A 22,062-nucleotide genomic window follows, 5' to 3' on the forward strand; every position below is an offset into this window, starting at 1 on the left:
TAATATAAATTGGGGTGTTACATCTTTTTTTGAGATATCTTTTTTGCTGCTAGCAGAAAAAATAATAAATAATTAGGTAACGACTGGTTTTACTTTCTCTTTCTCTTTCTGTTAAATTTATGATGATCATGCGTTCAACATTGTTTTTATATGATGACTTTTAACAATGAATAGACTATAAGTTTAGTCCTGTCAGTTGTGGATTAGTTCGAAAAAAGCAGTTGGCATTTTTATTATCTCTTTCATTAAAGCAGTATAAAATAGAAAATGTGTTCGCTTCTCCATGTTTAATACGAAAATTCATCCATAAAATGATTTCATTCAAGTTTTTATACGACAAAAAGCCAATAAGAACGCTACAAATTAAAGTAGGAAAGAACGTTTTTGAAAGAAGAGATTAAAGCTAACAGCGCTAGTTGGCAGCACTATCTAGGTGTCATATGACGCTGTAAAAAGGTAGCGGCGCCTCTTAATGAGTGCATTATGATCCGTTATGCATTGTACATTTAAATGTCCGGCAACAAAGGAGATCCACAACAAATGCTGTTCGTGTAAGGTGAGTATTACCCACATCACATCAAACTGTCTATAGTTTGGACTGCAAGATATTTTTATAGCAAGTTATATAATCAGTGAGCCCAAAATTTTATGTGAAGTTTCGGCTGTAAAATTGCTGTTGACAATTATTTGGGATTAGCTTGAATACTGTGATTAGGGGTCCCGGTTACTGTATTCCAGCCTCGAAGAGACAACGTAACATATTCTAAAAACTTCGTACTGCCATTCAGCAAAAACGATAAGGACGCATCTAATAAGACCCGTTACTGCTGCATGCTCATATAGCATTTCTTAAAATAATTAATTGAAAGTTTTTTGTTAATATTTCTTATGAATATGCTTACATAATCTCTGAAATCACTTACATTTTTATTGAAATTTAATATTTCAATTAGAATCTTAACATTCTCATCACCAGCCCTCCATGAATTGACAATGCATTTACAAAATTATTGCAGTACGATTTTTTAACGTATTAGTTAACAGCAAACTGTCTTTGGATTCGATACTCTCACAAATTTTCATAATGACTTTTTGAAAATTGAAGATATACTGCCAATCTTCCTTTTCTACATCATAAAAAAGTGATAGTCTTGTTGGAATGAAACCAAAGAAAACTGTTCAAAGTTTTTAATTACATTTTTTAAATAATATATCATACGTGTAAAATCAACGTCTGCATAAGCTCGTCAAAGTATACTGGTAACAGTTATTATCGGTAGTTTCCCGGTAATAACAGTTATTGCAATGTAGGTAGAAACAAAAACAACACACAATCGTATTTTCGTGCGACGTATGTATATGACTTTATTCTAGTGACTCGGCTCTAGCACGCGCGAAATTATGTGTGTAAAAATTGAAAGGCATGGCGTTCACTGTATTAAATTAAATTCGTGGGTGGATGGGGAGGAAAGGGGGGGGGGGGTTGCACCCCCCTTGGATCCGGCTATGCGTCTTGGAAGTCAGTGCTTTTCTTTATTCTTACTTAACAGTGTAAACTGTAGCTTTACTGTCAATAAATATCTTCAGCAGCAGATATATAATTTCTTACATCATTTCAAAAAATAAAAAATATATTAATTTATAACATAGCTTCTAGAACTGTGTAATATTTATTACATATTTATAAATATATTTTTCATATTTTAGATTCAATTATGAACTATTTTTCAATGTCAACGACAAAATAACGTGTGTTATGGCCAAATGTTTATTTTTAAATTGGCTAAGAAACAGAAATTGAATCAGTCTGTCTACGGACGTCGTCGTGTTGGGTGTTGTTTTTTTATAATGTTTCGCAATTTAAAACATATTGTTAAACAGGGAGTGCGGGGCATGGCCATTGCGCCCCCACAACAGCGCCCCGATATTCTTTACACAGGGGTAACACAATTTCATATTATCTTTCTCTCAAACCAAATTCCAGGCCAATTTTCGCAGCAAAAAAGCAAGCAAACATAACCTTGAAAACGTGAATAAAACAAAGTTTAATTATTTTACTTTTGTGAATATTTGCACAACGTAACGTTTGATCTGTATGGTTTAATGAGTTGTAGACTTTCAAGGTTAACATAATATACATATATACGAATCAACTATTATAAATATGTATGATTCTATGTGGTGGTTGGATTGTCTTTTTTTAATTAATGTTTAAATTGTATTCTTAACCATTTTCATATATAGATACGAATGGATTGTAACTCATTAACTTGCTTATGTAATTATTATAGATATGAAAAACTATTACTTTATCTAGATAACGTTATTATTTTTATATAATACTCACAAATCATGTTTATTGCACATGTTTTTTCAACGCTTATTTTATCTCATTATACACAAACATGATTTATATAGTTTTTTTATTGCAATAAATGCAATGACTTTATATCGTCGGCATGGAAAAATACTGTTACAACACAAAATTAACAGATTTTCTGAAGCTTTTCAAAAATTGCAAAATAATAAAATTTCAAAAACTTGGCCGCAAATAATAATATGAACAAGCGACACTATGAGAGATTAGTTGGTAAAATGTCGCGTGAAACGTAATAATATCGAGGAATACCTTTCTTATTAGTTTCTATTCAATTTCAGTAAACTTTAATATATAATATAGCATTCAAGATATTAGATTTACAATATTTGAAGCAAAGAAATTTTCATAGCTCATTCTTTCACATGAGGATTTCTTGAATTTGCTGTTCATTGGCATTTGATTACCGAATGGGTACTATTGATCTCATTCTGCATATGACCATATAGAATTAATTAAGAGTTATACCATAACTTTTTACGTTTGTTTTCGTTCTTATTTTCCCCCCTGTATTTGTCATAGTAATGACAACCCTATCGTTGTTTTCTAATTTTCATATGCAATAACCAATATTTTCCCTTGGCTTCTGCAACCTCGTTACTTTATAGTTAGTGTATGATTTAATTTAATACATGAAATATTGATATATAAGAGGACAATAATTAATAACACTGCTAATATATAATAAATGGTTCTATGTGGGAAAGCTTCATTTCATTGAGATGGACATCACATTTTTTCTGCAGCTAAAGCATTTCACTATAACATGATATTATAACACTAATCAGTAGCCGCTATTAGTAGGTAGCTATGGTACTCGCCACTCTGATGAGTACTTTGATCATTCTGGAGCACCGCAAGGATCACATTTAAGTCCTGTGTTAATTCTTCCCTTGATTAATGACATATATAATCTAATTGAGATTATATGCTGATGTTCTGAAAGTGTTTTAGAGTATTCGCACAAATGCTGATTTGCTGTCTTTACAAAAAGCCCTGGATTCGCTGTGAAAGTAGTCAGCTGATAACTGGCTATTTTTCAGCATTGCCAAAGTTCACATTGTTACATTTTACAGATCTTCTTGCCTGGCGGAATTCTCTTACAGCTTAGGTGAAAGTGTTTTAAACAGAAATACATACGTCATGGACCTGGGAATAACTTTCGAGCAGAAATAGATATTTGTTATGCACATCGCCAAAGTTTGCGATAAGGTGTTCAAGATGCTTGGTTTTGTTATACGAAGCTCATGTCATAACAATTTTTTGCTTTCTGTATTATACGTTAATTCGTAGCGTCCTCTAATATGACTCCATTGTCTGGAATCTCAGCGAAGACAAGCACTTCTTTTAATAGGAAGTACAGATCGTATCCATATATATATCCTAGTGCTTTTTTTTAAGAAGTATTGGGATATAATTGATTAAATTCTCGGTAAAGACTATTCAATGAAGAACTTTTTGAAGTCGCTGAGGGGTGGTGTCAACAATCCTTCGTTTCTCGCTGATTTTCAGCTTCTGTTGCCCTAGAGAGTTGCGATTACGTCTCATATTCTTGACTATTGTAGCTAGTACTTACACAAGCCACTTAGCACGGACGTCATTTCAGCTTTTTCCAAAGGGAGGGGGGGTGTCAAAAGTTGGCCAGTCAGTGGTCGTTTGTTTAACATTTTCATTTTATTAATATTCATAGCATTTTATTAAATGACATGCATTTTTCTGACTTTAGAATCTGCATCAAAAGTAATAAAATTGTCCCATTGCGGTCACAGTGGAAACGCTCGGTTATGTACCGGTCATATTTAGACTTTTTTATAACAATTTTATGATTTACAATAAGATAGAATCAGATGAAGCATATCTAAACTAAATTTTGACCTATAGGTGAGTGCAAAAACAACTATCCCTTCTCAGAAGTTAAAAATCCACATCAAAAGCTATACAATCGTGTCGGAGCAATTGCAGTGAGAAAACTCGATAATGAGCGTTTTATGGCTATTGACGTGGATTTTTGACTTCTGTGAAGAGATAATTGTTTTTGTGCCCTCCTATTGACCAAAATTCGGTTTGAATATACTTCAACCAATACTCTCATATCAAAAGTCCGAATTAATATCGGTAAGGATAGCTATCATATTTTTAAAATAGTGTAATATCCAAGTGCAGACAAACTATGGAGTAATATGTTAGATAGATCTTCTGTCTGTACTTCTTCTTCTGCTTATTTCCCCCTAAGTTGGCTTAGTTTGTATTTTGAACTTAAAATAATAAAAGTTCTAAAACTATAATTACTTTTAGAACTTTCATTAGGTTAGGTTTGGGTTTGAACAGCAAATGGACGTTTCGCAACTGTCAAATTGCGTTTCATAGACATTTTAGAGCATAATTTCACAAGCGCCTATCAGTTAAATTATATTTTCGCTAGTAGAAATATAAATCTACTGGTGAAAATGTATTTGGACTTCACTAGTAAAAATATAACTTCACTAAAAAATACACATTCACTGTAACATTTATATATCGCATGTAAATGAATAATGATAAGTATGTAAATGTATATATTACTACTTATGGAAAAGTTGAAATCATGTAATTTTACTAGCAATTGTCAGATAAATTATATTTCTACTGGTAAAAATATATATCTACATGTGCAAATGTATTCCGATATGATTTCACTGAATTGACATATAATAAAAAATATTTTCAGGATAGATTTGAGACTTTTTCTTTAAGGGATAGACCTAGACTTTCTGGTTTAGAATCAAGGACGTCATTTCACTTTTTTCTAGTGTAGGGGCAAAAGTTGGCCAGTTAGTGGTCGTTTTTTTAATATTTCGATTTCATTAAGATTTATAGTATTTCATTAAATGACATGCATTTTTCTAACCAAATTCGAGGGGGACAAATGCCTTCACCTTCCACCACCTCAAATGACGTCCCTGCCACTCAGCTTCTTAACTTTTTGAGCGGTATCGCCATACATGTACGGTGGTTGATCTTTCACTGTTTTGCCGTACCCCAGATAGTTATATATTTACCTAAATAACCGAACAAATAATAAATAAAAAACATTATATTTACGAACAAATTAACAGATGTGTATAAATTAACTCATTACATGAACGGTTAACATGTTTTTAAAACAATTTATGTGAGATGGTGCACATCTTGTTTAGGTGTGTGCCATTATAATATTTTTAATATCTTTATTTTATTGAGCAATTATTACACAAAGTCTACCATGACGCAGATTTGTAATAAATAAATAAATTAAGGCATAACTAACATGTGACACTCGCTCAGAATGACGACCTCAAATGTTTGGCTTTACGAGTTATAATTTGAAACTTTCTTCGACATAAAAATATTGATCTTTTCCAGTTGCCTTAAATAAAAATATTTTTGAGTTGTAATGGTCTTCTTCCAATCCGTCGATTTATACAACATTTACTTGAACATCGATTTGTTATATCTATAAATATTTATGTAGTTGTTTTCAACTTGTGATAACACTCGCTAACACTAATACTTGTCCATAGATAATTAACACGTTGCTGTTCAGCAATCATTCACTTTACGCTTATCTGTGTGGTTTATTAATATATTTTATAATTATTTTTTACTCCCAGATATTCATAAACAATGAATGGCATAAATCAGAGTCTGGTAAAACATTCCCAACAGTCAATCCAGCGACAGGTGAAGTTATAGCTGAAATTTATGAGAGTGATAAAGCCGATGTTGATAAAGCGGTGGAAGCTGCTAGAAGAGCATTCCAGTGAGTTGGTCAAATCAGTCTCTATGTTTATTATTATATTTATTTAAATCAACGTGTAACAATAAAATAATTTTAGATTTGGATCAAAATGGCGAAGAACAGATGCTTCAGAACGTGGCCGTTTGCTGTATAAACTCGCAGATCTAATCGAAAGGAATCATGTCTATTTGGCAGTATGTTGAATCACCATTGATAAAATTAACTTTCTTTAAACATAATTCGTTAAATTATCGTTCATTTTAGAGCTTAGAAACCCTCGACAATGGAAAGCCTTACCTCATGTCTCATCAAGCGGACGTTATCGCCACTGTTAAGAATTTGCGCTATCATGCTGGATGGGCTGATAAGCATCATGGTATAACTGTACCAATCGACGATGATTATATCGGTTATACAAGACTTGAACCAGTTGGTAAATATGCTAGTCTATAAATTTGTGAATTTTATTTATCAATGATATCTTCGTTCAGTGTTGACAATAGATATCTGTATTTATTTAACATTTTAAAGTAGACGATAAACAAAAGCACCGTTTTTATATAATACTCCTTATCCTTATTTATTCAGTTTTTTCTTATGGTATTATGATACCGAATCTATTTTTTTTAACAAATCTCACATTACAGTCTAAAATAAGCTTTTGTTAAAGACATTAAATTGATTGTGTGAAACTCATTTTATGAGCTATAATAGATATTGTGTAAATAGGATGTTCTATATTTAAAAATATAATATGGTAATCTATATTTTTTAGGTGTTTGTGGTCAGATTATACCGTGGAATTTTCCATTATTGATGGCTGCTTGGAAGCTCGGTCCAGCACTTGCAACAGGAAATACTGTCGTTTTGAAACCTGCTGAACAAACCAGTCTTACAGCCTTATTTTTAGCTCAGTTGGTACGTGAAGCTGGTTTTCCTCCTGGTGTCGTTAACGTAGTACCTGGTTTTGCTGCTGCCGGGCAAGCAATCTTGCATCATCCTCATGTAGACAAAGTTGCCTTTACAGGTATACCATTGATGATATTGAAGATTAACGAACTTGATTTTACATTCTTAATTTCTGATTGGGTAGGTTCGACTGAGGTTGGAAGGATAATTCAACAAGGATCGTCAGCGACGAGTTTGAAGAGAATTACTCTGGAATTGGGAGGCAAATCGCCAAACATAATCTTTGGAGACGTCGATGTAGACAATGCTGTAGAACATGCGCATTTCGGTCTCTTCTTCAATATGGGACAATGCTGCTGTGCTGGTAATTCGATATAGCTGTACTATTTTTTGCTTATTGTAAAATTGGTTTTTGAATTATAAATATTTAATTTAGGATCGCGAACATTCGTTCAAGAGAAAATTTATGATGAATTCGTTGAAAAGAGTATGGCACGTGCTCAAAAAAGGACTATTGGTGATCCTTACGATTTGGCAACTGAACAAGGACCTCAGGTATAAAATAATGTAATATAAGAAAGCCACCTTTTTCTCGGAATCAAATAAATTAGGTTTTATTTATTTTTCTAGATCGATGAAGAGCAACAGAATAAAATAATGTCATTGATTGAAACTGGCAAGACTCAAGGTGCTAAGATGATGACTGGCGGTAAAAAGTGGGGAGAACGTGGATTTTATATTGAACCGACTGTATTTGCTGATGTTGAAGATCATATGGATATTGCTCGCCAAGAGGTTTGTTTTTGAAACATTTATAATGGTAATTCTGTAAATTTCCGAGGGAAGATAAGCAATATTTAATGATTTGATTACATACATTACAAGCAATATAAATACAGCTATTTTGAATTTCAAATTCTTAACGCAATATACTAAGAAATACTTTTATTATACAAAATTTTGATATTATCAATTTTTTTATTATGACATTGAGGTATTTTCTTTAATCGATACATTCATTTTATTTCAAGCTGTTCAATTGATTTTTATTTGCAATAACACTATCTATACTTTTTTATGTCAAATGGTGTGACTTTATCAGCAAGTGAGATGAAAGATCTGATGCTATATATTGTATTGCATAAGTTATTATGTATGTCAGTATTGGGCAGCGGTGTTGAATGTGGAAGAGACCAGACTGATCAAAAATATGTAGGCGTTTGAATGTTGATGAGAGAAAGACTTATTTATATCAATTAGGCCATATTGTCAATCCCTGCTTCTAATGTAATGATACATAAGTTTTCTTCCGGGTGGCCCTCTATAAACGAAACCATTGTGGTTGCTTCCTGATGGCCACACAAAAGATAATGAATAAGAATAACTATTAGTTAAGTAAGATAATGCATATTGTTTTGACTAGTACAATATTTTGTTACATTAGTGGTACAGACGGTTATAGAAGTTTTAGTTGCAGTGATGTTTATGGTTTTCCAAAGCATCTGGTGGCCATTATTTACGTCTGATTCTTGGGTGTTCTAGTTTAACGATTTCTTGAGGGTTCATTCATTAAGCCCCCTTGTCTAAATGATGCTTTCTGATAGGGATTTATGTAGAACTCTACAAGATTTTGCACAAATAAATTTACGATTAGTTTGAGAATGCAGTTCTTCAGAAAGAGTAAACATGTTATATTTGTTTGAATTAAAAAAATTACATTTAAATTACGTATTATTTTTACTTTGTTTTACAGTAATGATGTATGCAAAAGACTGAGATGTGGTGACTATATTCTGCTCTCATAGAGTGCAATTGAGCAAACTTTGAAGTGTATGACATTCAATATTGTATCTATTTATATCGAAGAAGAGTTAATATTTTCTTTAAGGTCCTAGAGTAAATCTTAGCAAAATTTTGAGCGAATAACATTCAATAAGAGAATCAAAAGATTTAAGAGGTATTGATAAATATTTTTATGAATGACGTTCTTTTAAGGAGATATGAAAGTATTGGCTAAATTTTACTGTTCTTCTCTCTAGTATAGTGTATTTTGTAGCTAGTATTATTGCGAGGGCGCCTAAGGGGCAAAAGCAACAATACTGAGTAGCAAATGTTTTGAACAGGGTCTTAAAGGGTAATAATGCAAAATTTTATTTGGACCGGTCAAAAGAAGCAAACATGCAGACATATATTATATTTCAATATTTCGTTTGAAAATAATATATATAGATAACAAATGTCTTGTACACTAAATAAAATAAATTTAATCATGCAAACTTTACTATAAATATTTTTTAGATATTTGGCCCAGTTCAGCAGATAATCAAGTTTTCTAATATGGATGAGATCATCCATCGTGCCAATGATTCAGAGTATGGATTAGCAGCAGCTGTCTTCACTAAAAACATAGACATAGCAAATCATATGATTCAAGTAAGTTTTATTATTAAATATTCATTCAACGTGGAATATATTATATAAATTAATTAATATTATCATTTTCAGGGTCTGCGTTCTGGAACTGTTTGGATCAATTGCTACAATGTATTCTCACCGCAACTTCCATTCGGAGGCTTTAAGTTATCTGGTCATGGTCGTGAAAATGGACCGTACGGTATCAGGGCTTACACTGAAGTTAAAACGGTCATCAGTAAAGTCTCAAAGAAAAATTCGTAAAGATCAACATATATGTAATATTACATATAATATTCAATCAATATCTAATTGACTTCTAGTCTACATAATTGAAATTCAATTTTATTGTATATTTAGTTTTATTATAATACAATCTCCAATGTACAACCTTATATAAAAAAATGTTTATATTTTTATATCAATAAATCTTACATTTAATTATGGAGATCAATTCTGATGCTTATCAGGTACAGTTAATACATAAGTAAATTTAATTATAAAATTAATACAATGAACGTTATCAATGGTAATGTTAGATTATCGACTTGATCGGTGACTGCTTCAACCATGGAGTTTATCAAAACTGCCATGATACTCATATATATCTTGATGAACGTTGATGGTATCAAACCTGAAAATATATATAGTTTTAAAAAACCGTTTGCTTAATAACATATCATGTAAAAATATATTTTACCAATTGCAGAAAATAAGATAACAAATATGATTTGTGATACAACGTTTGCGACGCTACCTTCCATTGATTTTTCAGAATCTGAAATTATATAATAATTATGTAAGAAATAATTAATCGTTAATATGTTTTTATGATCAAACCTGGCCATTTTGTTTTGCCGTAACGACTTCCGAAAAAACTTGCGACTGTATCGCCAATGCCGACAGATAATAATCCGCTGATCAGCGCTAAAAATGTTACAGGACCTCCATTGCAAGGTGCCGGATGAATAAAAATTGGCCCTGCTATTCCTAGCAGTAGATAAATTGGAGTGACTGATATGCCTCCGAGTTCCTATAAACGTTTTTTATGTTTAACATAATTAATGGTTTATAAAAAGCCTTGGGTAAAACAGTGGAGCATCCTAATAAATATGTTATATTTTCATAAGTTGGCCGCTTCATAAGATAGTTTGTTACGAATTATGAATTGCGATGTTATTTGTTAGCATCAAACCCGATGAGGAGCATCAGCCAATGCAAATAACAGGGGACCCGATATATTTTTATAAAGTGGAAAAATTGCGAAAATTTTATTCGAAATTCAGGCGATCGATCGACATATTTTTAATTTTTATATGAATAAAATAAATATTTATTGAGCGAGTTTCTGAGTACCGAATATCTGTTCCTTTATCTATTTGACTTTTTACAGTTTTACATGGGTTACAGTGAAAAAATAATGAAATGGTTTTCATTTTCGTTGACACAAGAAAACGCATAATTGTGCGAACTGTGAGTCACTTCGTTATCTCTTATGAATCGGTATTAGAGGCGTTGCATTTCTTGATATTTCCCAATCATTTGATGATTTATTTTCAAATAAGTCAGTTTAAAAAAACCAAGGAGAACGAACATCATTCCAACGAATAAATCTGGAGTTCCACAAGGCAGCGTCATAGAATCAACCCTGTATCTTTCAATTTACACAGTTTCACTATCACATGGTTAAGAAAAATATTTTTTTAAAAATAATCCAAATCAAACATATTTGGTTTCACACATGTAGCATGGCGATGTACAACTCTCATTTCTTGTATTTTACCTACATATGGAACCTCTCCCACTGCTCATGTAGTGTGTCCTGAGATGCTTTTTGGAGTGTACGCATGTCGCTGAGTATTTTGCTCGTTTACTTTAACCCTTTAGATGCCAGTGACATGCCGGCATGCCAATGCTGTCGGGCCGTCAAACGCCAAGTGCAGGCAAGCAAATGCTACTACAAATTTTTTTTTCGTTAATTAGAGACATCTATAGAATTACTTACTACACAAGAATCAGAGGATGAAAATGACAGTGTTATATATTACTTATTTTCGGATTACCATGAATCAAACAATGATAGTGACATTGAGGATGAATCCTTTTTAGACTTTGTGTGTCCAATAGTACCAACAAGTCAACCAGAAATGCCATAATCAAGAATATGAAATACAATAAGTTTTTCGATGGGAGACGGATCCTTTTTTACCGAATATTCATCAATTTGACGGAGGCCAATCTCGTGAAAAAGTTGAAACTGCAATAGATATGGAAGTTGATTTTTTCAAATTATTCATTTCTACTGATTTGGTGGCAAAAATTGTGGAGAAAACGAATCGACAATATAAATACGCAGTAAAAAATATCCCATTGTCAATACGCACAAAAAAATGGGTGGATGTAGATGTAAATGAAATGTATACTATTTTTGCAATTGTCTTTCTAATGTCGAGGAATTCTAGAAATGAGAAAAGAACACTGGTCTATGGATTTCCTGCTAATTTCGGCCGTTTACTGTGATACAATGTCGAGAAACAGATTCGAGATTATTTTCCGAATGCTCCATTTATCAGATTATGAAAATGAAATTCATGGTGACTGGCTATTCAAAATTCGTTTAGTAATGGACGAATTGCGTAAAAAATTTAAAAACAAATTATACCCATACCAAAATATTTGTATTGAAAGCCTAGTGTCATACAAAGGTCGCTAAGCTTTCGCCAGTATATCCCTACTAAAGCTAGTCGATTTGGTATAAAATTATATGTAATCTGCGACTGTAAAACTGGTTATGTTTTAGGTTTCATAGTATACACAAGGGCCACGACAGATATTACAGATTATCCAAAACTTGGAAAATCCGGAAGTACAGTAATGACTCTGATGGAGCCATATCTTGAGCGCGGCACGTGTCATACGTGGACAATTTTTACACAAGTCAAAATTTATTTCATCATTTGCATAAACGAATTACAAACGCTTGTGGAACTGTAAGAAAAAATAGAAAAGGAATTTCAATATTTCAAAAATTAAAAAAGGTAGAATCAACTTCATTCCACACCGAAACAATTATTGAAAACCCAAGAAATCATTAGGAAAATTTCAATTAGAAGTGATACGCTAATTGATAACTCATCAACAACCAAGTGATATCCAGGAAAAGAAAAGTAATAAGTATCAAAGCAAGACTGTTAGAACCCCATTATATGAATGAATTTCCATCTTCAACTACGCGAAAAAATATTAAAAAGAGGTGTTATTTGTATGCAACTACCACACCACATGAAAATAACGAGAAGAAAAAATATTATTACATAACGTGTAATTCACCGATTTGCACTGTACCGTGTTTTGAAATTTATAACACAAAAACGAACATTTAAAAATTTACAAATATTTGTGTTTATTATGTTTATTGTGCAAACTTTTATTTGATGTTTTATAAACTATATCTATTCAATCAACATTTGGAGGTGAAAATTGTTACATGTTTTATGGATTTTGACCGGGATAACAATAGCTTACCAGGTATGCGACTTTTTAATTTTTTTTCAAAAGCAAAAAATTTTATCAGGCAAGGGCCTGATAGATTTTTTTATTTATTATCCATTATGGAACACTTTTCTCCTCTATCTTTAATTTTTTTAATAAAAAAAGTTTTTTATTTCAATTTTAATTTTATTTTATTTCCTATTAAAAAAGTTCTTGTCCTCTTTACTTTTTGCTGTTGGATTTTGTTTAACGGAGTTAAAATTATTTTATATTTTTGAATAATCGCTAACCTGATCCGTTTTCTTGAAACAAGATAACGGATCAGGTTGGCTAACGAACTTAGCCGAGATATTTACAAGGTAAAAAACATGTTTTATGGCGATAAGATTAAAATTACAGTAGTTATCGTGTTGGTAAAAACTGTTATATCGCATAAAAATTATTAAAAAAATGATTTTCTTATTAAAAAAAATATTTTTTTAATTTTAATTTTGTTTGTATTATAAAACATTTTTGATATATATTTAATTTTTTCTCTAGGATATTTTCCGAGAAGTTGCAAATTTTTAAAAATTTTAAGTATCTGCCATTTTTATACAAGATGGCGGATAATTATAAAATATATTTTTAGAACAAGCTTTATGTCGTTATGATTAAAACTATGGCAATTATCGTGTCCCAAACAAATATAAAAAGCAACCAAAAACAATATAAACGACATAATATTTTTGTGTGGCAACCACGAAAGTGTTTTTAAAACTTGTTTTTTCCGTGTTTTTTTTTCACTTTTATGTTAAAACTAATAAGCTGCAGCATAAAAATATATTGTGTTCATGTGCAACGTATATTGCACATGAACACGATTCCTACTCCCTACTGCTGCTATGCGACCCCCAGAACATTAAGCGTCCATTCTTGTTTTACCATGTTTATCACACAATCGAAGAGATCATCTCTGATTCTTCAATTTGCGATAAAATGATTCACAATTTGTGATGAAATGGATTTAATCAAATAGTGAGAAAAAAAAACAAAATTCGTCATATCAGAATACCAGTTAAAAATATTTTCTTCATGATTTGCTTATGAAAAATTGTTGACATTTTAAAGGTGTCCCATTATTATAACCAATGCTGTATATTTTATTATTAAAATCAAAAGATACCTTTTCATCAGAAAATACATTGAAACCACCATTCAGAATGTCTGAGAACCATCCTAGGTTTAGCTTACGGATTGTCTGTAAAAATATAATTTATAAACATTATTAAAAATTTAGTTAAGATTGATTAACATACAATAAGGTGAGTTTTGTAACAACTCGCTTAAATAATCAGTAAGTAAATGCGTCGTCTTTCCAGAATTGAGGTGTATCATGGAGAAAATTTAGTTGAGATCTATCATAAAGTTCTTCATGAATCGAGGAAAAGAGCCTCTACTCTACGAGAAATGTTCTTTATCCAAAAACATGGACATATCTAGTCTTTCAAAGCGATTGTCATCCTGAAAAGCTTGTTGACATCACAATATTAGATAGAATTAAAAAAAATTACTTACTTCTAAAGCTAACAATGCCGCTAATGCTATCCCACTTGCCAAGTAAATTAAATCACATTCATATAATAGACCAGGTACATAAACAGCGACTGATAAAATATGAAAAATCTTCCTCTGTGATGTCGAAGCCTTTTCGTGTGTAGAAATTTGCGAATTGACGGTTACAATTCCTAATATTGTTGCAGCAACCCAATATCCAATCATTATTATCTAAGGTGATTAAAATTATGTATTAAAACATAAACCATAATACAAATCTGATTGTGATCTTCAATACTTTTTTCAAATCTGAAAGCACGAATAATATAATCCATAGAACCGGACTTTGTTTCAGTAGCATATGTAAAACTCCTAGCATCAAAATAATGTAGCAACTGACGGTGAAGCAAAATCGATATAAATTTATGTGCTCATGGATTTGATACAGAGTGAGTATTACAAAGAATACTGTGAGTAATCCAACCTATAAAAACACAATTTTTATTGATACATGAATTGATAAGTTATTATTGTTGTACAATTTACCTGTAAAATAATAGTTATGATATCGTGATCAGTGTACGGAGTATCCAAGAAAGACTCGTACATATTTATAAATGTTGTAAAAACAAAAAGGGTAATACATTGAGTCACGACTAGAGCTTCTCCCAGTGTAAAACATTGCCGGCATTTTTTTAAAACTGTTATAATGAGGTACTTGAAGCTGATGCTCATTAAAACACAGATGATGACAGATAAAACCAGACCTAAAAAAATATTTTGATTGTAATATAACATAAGAAAATAATATATTTATAATATACCTAATTGAGTAAATTGCGTTGTGAAGAAAGTAGATAACAATACAGATATGATCGTTCCGTTCCATTTAAATATTTTTGAAGTTGGATATGCAATAGATATGATGAATAGCCAGGAAGATATAAACAGACAAATCGATTGTAGGATAGCATATTTGTAAATGCTCGATGTGAAGAATTTTAGACCGCACAAACAGAACGCCACGGGTAACAGAGAAGCAATCCAAAGTCCATGACTAGCATTTGGTCTATAAAATAATCAATTTGGATTAGTAAAAATGAGGAATTTATAAATAAATTAATGATAATAAAGTGATCGTTTGTGCGAATACTACTGTGAACGGCATTAAGCTTCTCTTATAACAAAATTTAATTTGTATTTCTACGTATTTGTTTGTATTCAATAAGAAAATTTAAAATGCTCACCTTTATACTATATGTAAAAATAAAGTAAGTGAAATATATTAAGTTAATACCTTGTTAAAACTTTTGAGCTCCTCAAATATTCATTTATATTTTTATTAAGCTGACTAGTAGAGGTTACCATTTTGACAGATAACGCTGCACTTTGACAGCTACGCCTACTTATAAATCTATATTGGCCATAGCACATAAAATTATGACCATGTTTTAAATAAATAATATTAAATTATGTTCAGCTATAGATAAAGAAATGTATTAAAATTAAGCTTTATTATAATTATTAAAATATATTTTTTACATTTAAAGCGATTTTTACCGACGTGATAATGAATGATAAATATATTTTTTTTTTTAATATTCGGTTCCTAAAAATAAAAATGTTCTAAATTTTTAATTTTGTCGTGTTCATGTAAATATCATGTTAAAGTGCATTTTTCGATCTGACTTTTGCTAACATCATTATTAATTTGGTTTAACTTCTCATCTCGAAGAGAATTTGTTTTTTTCTTCTCTTACGTATGCGAACATAACTTATGTGGGAAAGACGTTTCATCGAGGATCGAAGAACCAGCAAAATACTTTAGATGCTTTTAATTTCTTAATTTTTCCCTTTATGTAACATAAACGTAGGCATCTCACATCCTTCGCAAATAAAGGAGGTCAGTAGTATAAGAAAAACCTGGGGAAATGCTTATAAACTAAATAATGATTTTGATGTAGATAATTTTAACCAACATAGGTCCATTGGTGGTTTTAAAAACGCAATAATGTTTCATACAACACTAATTTCGTTATTCTAGTTGAGATTCTAGATTTTAAATACTTTATCAGAGCAATATAGCATGTGTTGACAGATGGTGTTCTTTTTTCTTATTTCTATTGTCACATCGTTTGTATCTGTAACTAGCGGTCTCAAATAAATGAAATTGCTGATCTTTTCCAACGTGTGAAAATCTACCGAAATCGGATAAAGAAGGACAAATCCCCGGAGGTTTAAAGATATTTAGTTTTTGGGTGATGGCTCTTGGTCCTACCTCTTTTGCTGCCTTTTCTGATCTTTAGAGACTTACAGAGTATAGTACTCTTCGTTTCCACGTTTGAATCTCGGACACATATTAATTTTTTGTTGAAATATATAAATACATACACATATAACAATTTATAAATGAGAGGAAATTCACTCATCGACCCCAGATACTTGCATTACTTTATTTCTCTCAATAGTTCATCATTTAAATTATTTAAAACAGAAAATATTTATTATTATTTGTATCTTTAATGATGTAAGTAGCAGGAAAACAATTTCTGAATAACTTTTTAAATCACCGTACGCCACAGTGTTCAAATTGCATCCACCACTTCAAGTGTGAGTGCGAGAGCTGTTTACAATTACGGTCGTAGCCAATTGTTACAAATACATGGCTTTGTGTTGTATTTGATTCTATATGCGATGCAATAAGTGTTATTATTGAATCAGTAATCACTACTACATAGCCACTTGTTGGATAAAATTTGGACACTGTGGCGTTCGCTGCTTTAAACGATAGTTGTTTGATTTGTATACTTTTATGTTAGCTCAGTCTAAAGATCCAATATTACTTACTCGCTAACTAGGATGGAGTGTAGTCTAACGAAATAGGAAATGCCAAATTAAAATCATAATCTATATGGCAATTATTTATATATCATAATTTAAAAAACTTGTCGTAGCTTTTCCATGGCATTGTATACAACATCAATGTATCTATTATCAAATGTAACTTTTAAATTAGTTCTTTTTTCAGGGATTACTTAGTAGATTATTTTTTGTATTTACTCATATGTAATAATTTACATATTAAATTAGGAAAGTTATAGCGTGAAATTATTGCAGGATAGGAAAGGTGTAATTGAAACTAGTTTGATAAATTTTATAATGAGTAAGTTTTATTTTGGCACAATAGACAAATAATGAGCCTTCAAATATTACAATAAAGGTTCCATTAAAACTTCATATTTTATTTATTTCTCTACCAAAATCATATCAGGTCAAAAATTAACAAAATTCCATATAAACTACTGTCACATCCCGCACTTTTTTAAAAACATTTATTTACCAGTCATGCGATATACATTAATATGTATCTGCCATTACTATTTTTTAATCATATTTATTATAATATTAATGATGACACTTTTAAAATTGTATTCACTATAAATGGCATATTTTATTTCTATAGCGTCTAATATACATATTTTAAATAGTCCAATAGTCTTCGTGAAGGTAGCCCTCTATATTGTATTATTATAACACTAATTATTTTGCTACTATGGAATTTTCATTATAACATGTATAATAATATATATCTATACACTTTACACAATATATCAATGTTTTTATTACCAATTCCAGACATTTATCAACTAATGTCTAATTACATAATGTAAAATAGCTTACGTGCTATGTTTTAAATAAGATGTACTTGAAACGTTTTAAATAAATCGCTTGTGTAGTCTAAATGAATAGAAATTATTTTATCTATAAATGTAATAATAATTAAACATTTTTAATGTGAAAATAGCTACGTCCAATGTCGATTTTTAATGCTATACTTTGAGATGTAAATGACTGTTTGGACAGTATAAGCTGTGGATCATTTTTTTATCGGATGCATACAGCTGTAACTCTTGATATTTTACAATCACATACACATATTAAATAATGAAATTATTGTAATTACATAGTTGACTTTAGACATCACAGCATAGTATTCGAGATGAAAATAAATGAAAAAAACCAATAATCACAGGCTATTTTGATACATAATCGTAAATATAAATAGAATAATATATATTTGGTCAGTACAGGCCATCAGAAATAAATGTTAATAAGAAATACAACTGGCAGAAATCACACATTATTATTTATTAATATTATAATATATAATTTACGTAAACATAGCATAATATCTATTCATAGGTGTGATACATTTTTCTCTTCGTATTTTTAATGCGTTCCGTAAACGAAAGCAAAGTCAAGTACATCAGTTCCGACAAGTACAACATAAAAAAATTAAGTCCTATTCGTGTGACTAAACAGACGAGTTTACAAAAATAAAATTCGTTACTAACGTTAATATGTACAAAACGAAAGCTAAAAAAATAAATAACTTAAATCTTAACTATTTTATTTTGATTTTTAATGCGATAAACGTAACGTTATTATAATATATTTAAAGCAAATCACACAACTACATGAGATATTTTCATTATATTTTTTACAATTACTGGCATCAAATATATATCTTATTAATAAATATAATTTATCTTATTATTTTATTACAGTATAACGTTATTACATGGGGATACATTATTGAAGTGAAGTTCTGTTTTTGTAAAATTTCTTTTTGGTATAGATTTAAATATGAAGCCGGATATACAGAGTCAAAAATATAATATAAATTCAACAGTAAAACAATATTATACAAGCAATTGCTTTTAATACAAAAATGTACTGTAAATTATCAACAACAAAAAAAACAACATTATTGGTATAAATTTAATAAAAAACAGGTATTTTAATTCATTTAACATATGTATATTAAATTGCACGTTTTAAAGCAAATTTTCTGTAAAACTAAGGAATATTAATCAAATATGCATAAGCATATAATATATATAGAGAGGTGGCATAAAATGTACGTTACTATTACCAATTTTTAGGATAAACTATAAGCCCGAAGTGTGTTAAAAATTGAATTTATAGGGAATGTATATTATAGAGACTATTTTTATACATTTTAAAAGATTAACCCTATAAGAAAAAAAATGTTTACTTAAGCCTTTGGTTATATATTTTTGTATGATTTGAGAGTCTGTGTATGTTTTAATTGGAAACCAAAGTGTGTGCAAATCTTAAATAAAAAAAAAAACACTTGGTCGGTTGTAAGTATATATTGTAAAATGTAGTACTCGACTTATTCCATAATAAACAGAATCACAACCACTTAAAAATAAGTAACATTATTACAATTAACAACAATTTGAGTATTGTTCATTGAATCCAAATTGAGTCAGAATAATTTCAAATCAAATTAAGTCAATTTAGAAATAATATGTGCTGATATGTTCATTTTTAAAATCAGATTATTAGTTCTATATAATTATATAATAAGTACAATTTTTTGATAAATATTTATGGTGCTTTAACACGTTATAAGTAAAATTATGTTAAAACATCTCGTTATATATAACCTAAAACGTATGCTGATAAGCATAAGTAATTACTTCGATTCACAAGCTAATCACGATTATAAAATAAAGAGAGGTTCAACGATGTTACAATAATAATTATGATTAAAATATAAACTACGTATCGACAATTGAAAAGATCCTAAATATTTAATATATATTTATAAATATATATATGTATATATAGATATTTGGAGTTTTAAGTAACAACAGTAGCACACAAGATAGTCCGTTGCTCGATTGATGAAACTTAATTAAACATGCTATAATTGAGCAATACGCTCAAATTAAAAATGCCTGTTTCGGACAAAATAAAATAAACAATCATCTATACATGGCACATTAAGCAATTGCTGGCTTACCACGGTTCAGGCCGCGGAGGCAGCTGATGACCGAAGCCAGCAAAAGGCCCGTACGGGCTAGAAAATGGAAACCAAGTTTGCGGTCTATCCCGCAGAGCCTCGGCTCAATCGTCTTCCCGACCGGGACTCAAATCGTAAGCTGCTCCGTTCTCCGGCGAGAATGACATTACATCAGGGGGCGATAGACTGTCTGATGGATAATAGAAATGCCGATCGCCACTAGGACCGGCTCCATTCAACATGGTTGGAGGAGACGCAGAGGGTCTACCCGAAGCGGATGGACCCGGGGACGTCATTTCTCCACCGGGAGACAAGAATCCCAGATCCGGCGCGCCTTCCCTGCTGCACCATAACTGGCGCATCTCTTGTCTCCTTGTCCTCATCAGTGTCTTGTACTCCGATATTCTCATCTTTTTGCCGTCTACGATGCATGTCCGCTTCGGACGCGGTCTGTATCTGTAGTCCGGGTGCTTTTCCATGTGCTGTTTCGACAGTCTGGATTGCTCTTCGTAGTACGGTTGCTTCTCGGCATTAGACATAGACTTCCATCGAGCGCCGAGGATCTTTGAAATGTTGGAGTTGTGCATGTCGGGGCACGCTTTGAGGATCTTCCGCCGTTCGTCTTTGGCCCACACCATGAAGGCATTCATGGGTCGTTTTATGTGTGGTTTGGATTCACCGTCTCTCTTCTGCTGACGTACAATCTTTCCCTTTTCGGATCCTTCTTCGGTCGGCTTAAAAGCGTTCTCAGCACCCCATACTGAAAATAAATAAAATATTGTTTTAAAAATAGTATTGTGTAAATATGAAAGTAATTCAGTATAAAATAAATAAACTGAAATACAGAAATGATCCGTCAGGTTTTAGTGATAATTTTTTGTGAATTCATGAAAAGTATTATTTCTGTCTTAAAATGCTAGGTGGTGCAGGCGTGAAGACGTTTGATCGATTGTTCGTAATTTCTTCATCAAACTAATTTTATTTTCGGTAAGTAAATTGCATTCTAATTGCAAAATATCATGTCATAAATCTTATTGCGTTTGAACAAGACATTTTTTTACTTTTGCCTCTGCTTATTATATTTAAAATTTATTTACTTCTAGATATGCAGAAAAATGTTAGTGGTTTACTAATTGGGCAAAAATTTTTGGCTATTAAAACGCAAAAAATAAATACAACGCCGTCAGCATGCGAATGTAAGATCGTCTTCGTAAGAACTTTAAATCAACCACTATCTCTTGCTACAATCCCTTTTAGATAAACCTTAACTCTTTCTCATCCATCACCATTGCTTGAAATTGACATATCGGCATAATTTATATGTTTATGCAATAAACAGTATATCTAAAACCTCTTCTTTATTCACACGACTAGAAACAGAATGTTTTTTTAAATTAAAGTTGCATAAGTTTGTGGAACGTTTTAATACAAGTGAAGACTCTTCTACCGTATACATATCAGCAATCAGCTAGATACTAGGTTAAAGGAATGGTATTTTTAATTTTACAGTGGGTGAATTAGCATAATTGGGGTTATAAATAGGAAACGTGGAACCAATAGAGCCTCAAAGCTTTTCTTAAATAAAATATAAATTTATATAAAAAAATATTATTGTTAGGAATTTTCCTTAAGGAAAATTGCAATTTATTTATGCAATTTTTAAGGTGCGTGGACATCTTGATATTAACTATATAATGAATGACGATTTGAAGTGAAAAACAAAAAAATCTACAGATTACCCTA

At 31.0% G+C, this 22,062-nt stretch overlaps 3 protein-coding genes across 9 annotated transcripts in view; 1 reads left to right on the plus strand and 2 right to left on the minus strand.

The window, feature by feature from the left end:
- The first annotated feature begins 1,804 nt into the window (after positions 1 to 1,804).
- Positions 1,805 to 9,909, plus strand: Aldh (Aldehyde dehydrogenase). Its single transcript, XM_088182050.1, has 10 exons — positions 1,805 to 1,941; positions 6,007 to 6,155; positions 6,232 to 6,328; positions 6,399 to 6,567; positions 6,910 to 7,161; positions 7,228 to 7,407; positions 7,480 to 7,598; positions 7,674 to 7,838; positions 9,342 to 9,476; positions 9,549 to 9,909. Exons 1-10 carry the CDS (start codon positions 1,849 to 1,851, stop codon positions 9,717 to 9,719), a joined length of 1,530 nt encoding a protein of 509 aa, XP_088038176.1. The 5' UTR covers positions 1,805 to 1,848; the 3' UTR covers positions 9,720 to 9,909.
- Positions 9,799 to 15,899, minus strand: Dolk (Dolichol kinase). Its single transcript, XM_088182051.1, has 9 exons — positions 15,781 to 15,899; positions 15,308 to 15,552; positions 15,030 to 15,250; positions 14,782 to 14,967; positions 14,505 to 14,714; positions 14,113 to 14,187; positions 10,296 to 10,488; positions 10,156 to 10,233; positions 9,799 to 10,089 (listed from the first exon to the last, which is right to left on the minus strand). Exons 1-9 carry the CDS (start codon positions 15,849 to 15,851, stop codon positions 9,953 to 9,955), a joined length of 1,416 nt encoding a protein of 471 aa, XP_088038177.1. The 5' UTR covers positions 15,852 to 15,899; the 3' UTR covers positions 9,799 to 9,952.
- A 1,744-nt stretch (positions 15,900 to 17,643) lies between these two features.
- Positions 17,644 to 22,062, minus strand: part of Sox102F (transcription factor Sox102F) — a 297,246-nt gene continuing 292,827 nt past the window's right edge. For all 7 annotated transcript variants that reach the window (XM_088182700.1, XM_088182701.1, XM_088182699.1 and 4 more), the window contains one exon: positions 17,644 to 21,079. In XM_088182700.1, coding sequence (XP_088038826.1) covers positions 20,424 to 21,079 — 656 coding nt within the window. In that variant the 3' untranslated portion in view covers positions 17,644 to 20,423. The remainder of the gene's footprint in view (positions 21,080 to 22,062) is intronic.

This window comes from Plectrocnemia conspersa, unplaced genomic scaffold (assembly GCF_051122295.1).
Source record: "Plectrocnemia conspersa isolate PC_06_02 unplaced genomic scaffold, ASM5112229v1 ptg000003l, whole genome shotgun sequence".
In the NCBI taxonomy this organism is placed as follows: Eukaryota; Metazoa; Arthropoda; class Insecta; order Trichoptera; family Polycentropodidae; genus Plectrocnemia; species Plectrocnemia conspersa.

Excerpts from the sequence above, each read along its gene's own strand:
- Aldh (XM_088182050.1), top strand. The coding sequence starts at position 1,849 with ATGTTTCGCAATTTAAAACATATTGTTAAACAGGGAGTGCGGGGCATG. Across the intron at positions 6,329-6,398 it reads GGAATCATGTCTATTTGGCA|AGCTTAGAAACCCTCGACAA; the intron begins GTATGTTGAATC and ends CGTTCATTTTAG. Across the intron at positions 7,839-9,341 it reads TGGATATTGCTCGCCAAGAG|ATATTTGGCCCAGTTCAGCA; the intron begins GTTTGTTTTTGA and ends AATATTTTTTAG.
- Dolk (XM_088182051.1), bottom strand. The coding sequence starts at position 15,851 with ATGGTAACCTCTACTAGTCAGCTTAATAAAAATATAAATGAATATTTG. Across the intron at positions 15,251-15,307 it reads AACGCAATTTACTCAATTAG|GTCTGGTTTTATCTGTCATC; the intron begins GTATATTATAAA and ends ATATTTTTTTAG. Across the intron at positions 10,090-10,155 it reads TATCTTATTTTCTGCAATTG|GTTTGATACCATCAACGTTC; the intron begins GTAAAATATATT and ends ATATATTTTCAG.